This window comes from Orycteropus afer, unplaced genomic scaffold (assembly GCF_000298275.1).
Source record: "Orycteropus afer afer isolate SDZICR_OR568_19922 unplaced genomic scaffold, OryAfe1.0 scaffold00059, whole genome shotgun sequence".
NCBI classification, from domain to species: Eukaryota; Metazoa; Chordata; class Mammalia; order Tubulidentata; family Orycteropodidae; genus Orycteropus; species Orycteropus afer.
The window spans coordinates 2,775,759-2,781,007 of NW_006921646.1; the positions used below are offsets into that span (position 1 = coordinate 2,775,759).

The following is a 5,249-nucleotide window of genomic DNA, read 5'->3' on the forward strand; positions in this document are numbered from 1 at the left end:
CCTCCAAATGATTTTGAGTTTTGTCCACATTGTTCTCCCTCTCTATCCAGGATCTCCTACACAGATCCCCTTCCAAGTGGTTTAGTGTCCAGATTTTTATTCCATTAGTTTGTGGGTTATAAAAAGACTTTTCAGTTTATTCTTTTTAACAGGAGGGAGATTGTTTTCAGATCAATGTTTTCTCTTTTATTCCATTCTTAAAAATATATTTAAAAAAACTAATTTCCATTAAAAAGAGTACTGCATTACCATTATGAAAACTTTTAGAAATTATAAAAAGAATCTTAGAGCCCTTTCTATACCACCAGATTCTCCTTTCTCCTTAGTCTCCAAATCCAGTAAGAAGAGTCAGTCACAACAACTCTTTCTATTCTTTGCCTCTTCAGAGGATCATATACCACACTTGGGTAGGGTAGCTGGGAGTTATTCTTCTATCCAAATAAAAAAATATATATATATAAATAGAAATGGGAGGAGAGAAATAAAAATCACCCCAGTCCCAGCATCCGCACACAGTAGCTGTTAATAGTGTAACCTGTTATTTTCTAGTATAAAAATTGCATAAATTCTTACATGATTCTGATTGCCGTTCTACCTCATTTGTTACAGTGAGTATGGCTTTGCCGAGAAGGTGGTAGAGGGTATGTTTATCATCGTTAATTCCATCACCATCAAGATTCACTCCAAGGCCTTCCATGCCTCTTTTGAGTTGTGGCAGCTCCAAGGCTATAGTGTCAACCCCAACTGGCAGCAGAGTGACCTACGCCTCACCCGAATCACTGACCCCCACCGTGGAGAGGTGACAGCCCTAGCATTGTGAGGGAGGAAGGAAAATGGGAGGTGTTCAAAGTAGAGCTAATTCTTAAAAGATATTATTTCTGCTTTGGGGATTTCTTCTAGTGCTCTCTCATTCCTCAACAAACAATAAACAGGAACCCAGAACTCCTCTGTCTAGTGTTACCAGTATGTCTTTTCTTCAATTATGGATCTTTGATCTACTGCCTTCTGTTGTTAGGATCCCAACTGAGAACAGTGGGAGTCTCTGTTTTGCCTCTTCTTTTTACCTTAGACTTCCTCCCTCTTGGTTAATTCATCCACAACATTAAGGGATTTTACTTTCTCTCCTTCCAGGTTTTAACATTTAAGGAAATAACTTGGCAGACACTTCGCATTGAGGCAGATGCCACAGACAGTGGTGATCAGGACCCAGTCACCACTCCACTGAGGCTTATTACCAACCAAGGCAGGATCCAAATAGCCCTCAAGAGACGAGTGAGTGTGTTCTCCATCCACATGAAAATATCCATTTTTAATCTCCTAAATAGCCTCAGAGCTGATGTTCCCTTATTTTTGAAAATGTTATTTTGACCTCTGAAATGACAGTTGAAAAGTCAGGGCCTGTAATTCAGTGTTGCATAGTATTTAGCAAAGGGAGAGTGTTTCCACCTCCTTTAATTTTGGAAACCACACTTTTCCATATACAGGGACACTAACATGGGCACCTGGCAGTTAACTATTTCTGCTTTGTCTGACCAGAGAAAACTTTAGTAGTTTGGTAAGAAATTGGATCTTCAAAATATTTGATACCTCATACTCTGGAGGTTGAAAGGGTGTCTCTGAAATTGATTGGGCATCAGTGACTTTGAGGAGTTGAAATGGTACAAAGTGACAAACTCCATGTTCTTTGGCCTCTTCAGACCAAAGATTGCAATGTGATTGCCTCCAAGCTGATGTTCCTGTTGGATGACCTGCTCTGGGTGCTAACTGACTCGCAGCTCAAGGCTATGATGAAGTACGCGGAGTCGCTGAGTGAGGCCATGGAGAAGTCTGCCCAGCAAAGAAAGAGCCTGGCCCCTGAACCTGTACAGGTCAGAGGCAAAACCACTTTTGATGGGGCTGGAGAGAATGGTAGGCCAGATCTAATTAGTACCAATTAGGTGGGTTCATTTGGCTTGTTTGGGAGATTTGTCACAGACTTGTGGATGTATATAGGCTTTGCCTGCACCTCTGGTTTATTAATTTATTCATTATGTACCTCCAGTGTATTAGGTATAAAGTGTTTGCCACTGCCAAGGACAAGTGGAATCAGCCTCTTGTTTCTATCTTTGGGGCCCTTAGTGACATGACTAATGGACCATAAACAAATTGTTACAATATGAAGTAGTCAATAGAAGTAAACACTATGCCATGAGAGCACAAAGGAGAGGGGCATCTAATTGTCCAGGGTGAAAGAAGATGTTTAGGGACAACTCTCTGGAGGAGGTCTTCCAGCACCAGTCAGCTGAGTGAGAGCTTGGAGGGCAATTCAGACCTTAGATGATATTCTGACAGTTATTAGACTAATTATATAGGCAGGCCCCAAGTTACAAATATCTGACTTATGTACAACTCATGCTTACAAATCAACCCCCATAAAGTCTATTATATTAAAAATTTGAAGTACTTATGATGGTTCATAATAACAAATGGGTGCTGCTTTGTGATGTATATCAAAACATTATATTATTATTTTTATTATATTATGTTAAAGATGCTTTAGTGTATCTGGAAGTGTTTCTTTAATGCTTTTATGTGTAGAAAGGTATGCTATTTACTATATAGGTATGCATAACTTGACATCTGAGCAACATTGGACTACATGTATTTCTGTGGTCCCATAAAGTTAAAATACACTTCAGAAATCCTGATGGAAGAACAAGGACTTATCAGAGTACTTTCCTAAGTACAGAGATGCAGTCTGTCTCTCACTAGCTCTCTGGTCCTGTGTTTACCCCAGAGGTGATCCCAGTGCCCATCCGTAGCTGCCTGTCACACCCTAGTCACCTCAGGCAGGAACTGTACAGTTGCTGCTGGAGCCACCTAGCGAGATGCTCTGCTGAGGCGGCTGCTGCACTCATCCCAAGCTTTCCCGTGCATGACACTCTGGCTTCCCCCAGTGGTGGGAGAAGAAGGACAAGCAGCTGGGGGAGGAGTGGGAGGAGGGCTGGGTGAGGCTGGAGGAGTTTAAAGCTCACGAGAGGGGTGTAGAGAAGGTAGGCAGAGAGGAAAGAAGAGAAGGGAGCTGGTGCTATGCTTGGAGGCGGACTGCTGGATGGTGAAAGCAGGCCTCAGTGGGTGAACAGGCTGGGCGCAACTCTTGGAGACTGGAGGGCAACTACGTAGGATAGGCAGCAGAGCCAAAGTCTTCATGCAGTCTCTCAGCATGGCAGTGGTGGTGTGTGTCCCAGGCCCAACTGGTGACCATCCTGCATCCCTCTCCTGTATATAATATGATATTCACACAATGTCCAAATTTCATAATGTCCTGTTCCAAAGAGCATGTCGTGGACATTAGGCAACACATACCTGTATACTAAGATAAACATTTGACTAATTGAGGTTAGATGAGAACCATACACAACTGTTTTGATTTACATATAGATTTGATGTAGGAACAGAACTCATTTGTAATCTGAGAACTGCCTGTAATGAGGGTTTTTGAAGTTTGGGTAATTTAGGTGGGACAGATCTAAGCAGGCAAACAGTTTTGAGAGGGAAGGAACATCTTTCCAAAGTGGTTTTCTTCAGGTTGGATTAAAGCTTGAAGGAAGCCTGCAAAGGAGCTTCTCAGGGTCTGGACCTCTTGTTTTTCTCTCTGTCACATGTAGATCACCCCACCTGCTCCCAGTGCCCAGCAGTCCTGGGCCCAGGCGTTCAGTGGCAGCCAGGGCAACAGTAACAGCAGCAGCAGCCGCCTCAGCCAGTACTTTGAGAAATTTGATGTGAAAGAATCTTCCTATCATCTGCTCATTTCTCGCTTGGACCTGCACATTTGTGATGACAGCCAGTTCCGAGAGCCAGGTACCTTGGGAGGCCTGCCCCTGGGCTAGGTGGTCCTTGTCACTCATCCTCAGCTCTGGGCAAAGCTTAGAGATGAAGGCCCTTTCCCAGAGTCATTGTAGAGTACTTTGGTTGGCTTCTCTTAGTCATAGGCATTCCATGGGCCTCAGCCCTCCTGCCACAGCTTTCTTTCTGTGAAAGTAAAGCAGTATCTCAGCCTTTATGGTGCATCTGAACCAAATGTAAGACTTAATAAAATATAGACAGTGGCCTCCCACCAAGCTCTCCTAAATCAGAATCTTTACACATAAAGGGTAAGTAATTCTTGCTTTTTTTTTTCTCTTCAAAATCCCTTAGGTAGTGCTGATGCTTGCCAGGTGTTGAGAACCACAGGTGTAAACTTTTAGGACAGTAAATTCAACTATAGGAAACCTCAGGGTTTTCAGATTTTTGAGTCAAGGTCATGCTGTGTTTTTGACGTGCTTTTACATTCATTAGAGCATTGATATTACCTATGCATATATGTTTATTCAGAATAAAAAGGTAATGGACTACTTTCTTTTTTTTGTGAGTCTTGAGGAGATCACTTAACCTCTCAGCCTCTTTGAGGGAACTCTGGTGGCATAGTGCCTAAGGCATTTGACTGCTAACCAGAAGGCTGGTGGTTCAAACCCACCCGCCACTCCTGGGAAAGAAGGTTGGGCAATCTACTTCTGTAGTGATGTTGTTGTTGTTGTTGTTGTTAAGTGCCGTCGAGTCAGACCTGACTCATAGTCTGTAGTGATACTGCCTCGGAAATACAAGGATGGGTCGATGTAAGTCGGATCCAGCTTGACGGCAGTGAGTTTGGTTTGGTTTGGTAGCCTCTTTGAGTTTCCTCCTTTGTGAAATTGAGTGAATCACATCTCTCTTACTTCATAGGTTGCTGTGCAACTAAGATGGGATAATATATTGAATTTGGAGGTTATGAATGCTAGGCATACATTAAGTATTCTTACTCTGCTGCTTGTTCTTTCAGTCTTTCATCTGTGTTCCCTCTATATTCATACCCTTTGCCACCAGCTCTTGGTATCAACTGCTTGAGTCTTAAATGTTCCCATATGGTAGAATTTTCTCTTGCTGCCTGTCATCTCTGAAGGTTCTGTTTGCATCTTAATGGCACATAGACTCAGTTCTTTTTCCACCCAGAGCACAAAGTAGCACTGTCTATCTTGCTTGGTAATTCCTTGGTCTTGAAGTGACTGTAACCCCCTACCACCTTCCCCACTCTGAGAGGACAGAAAAGAGTAGTGACAGGATAAAGATTGCTTTGTCACCACAGGAAATCAATTTCAATAATTTGCCACTCATTAGAAATTCTTTGTTCAAATGATTATTGTTTTGTTAGGTTATTTCTTCCAAGTGTTGCCATAAAAGCTTTTTTTTTTTTT

General features: G+C 42.4%; 1 protein-coding gene across 1 annotated transcript in view; it reads left to right on the forward strand.

The window, feature by feature from the left end:
- Positions 1–5,249, forward strand: part of UHRF1BP1 (UHRF1 binding protein 1) — a 108,115-nt gene that overhangs the window by 73,007 nt on the left and 29,859 nt on the right. Inside the window, exons 5-8 of the mRNA XM_007939361.2 lie at positions 610–799; positions 1,132–1,272; positions 1,698–1,868; positions 3,648–3,840. Of these exons, the coding sequence (XP_007937552.1) occupies positions 610–799; positions 1,132–1,272; positions 1,698–1,868; positions 3,648–3,840 (695 nt within the window). The remainder of the gene's footprint in view (positions 1–609; positions 800–1,131; positions 1,273–1,697; positions 1,869–3,647; positions 3,841–5,249) is intronic.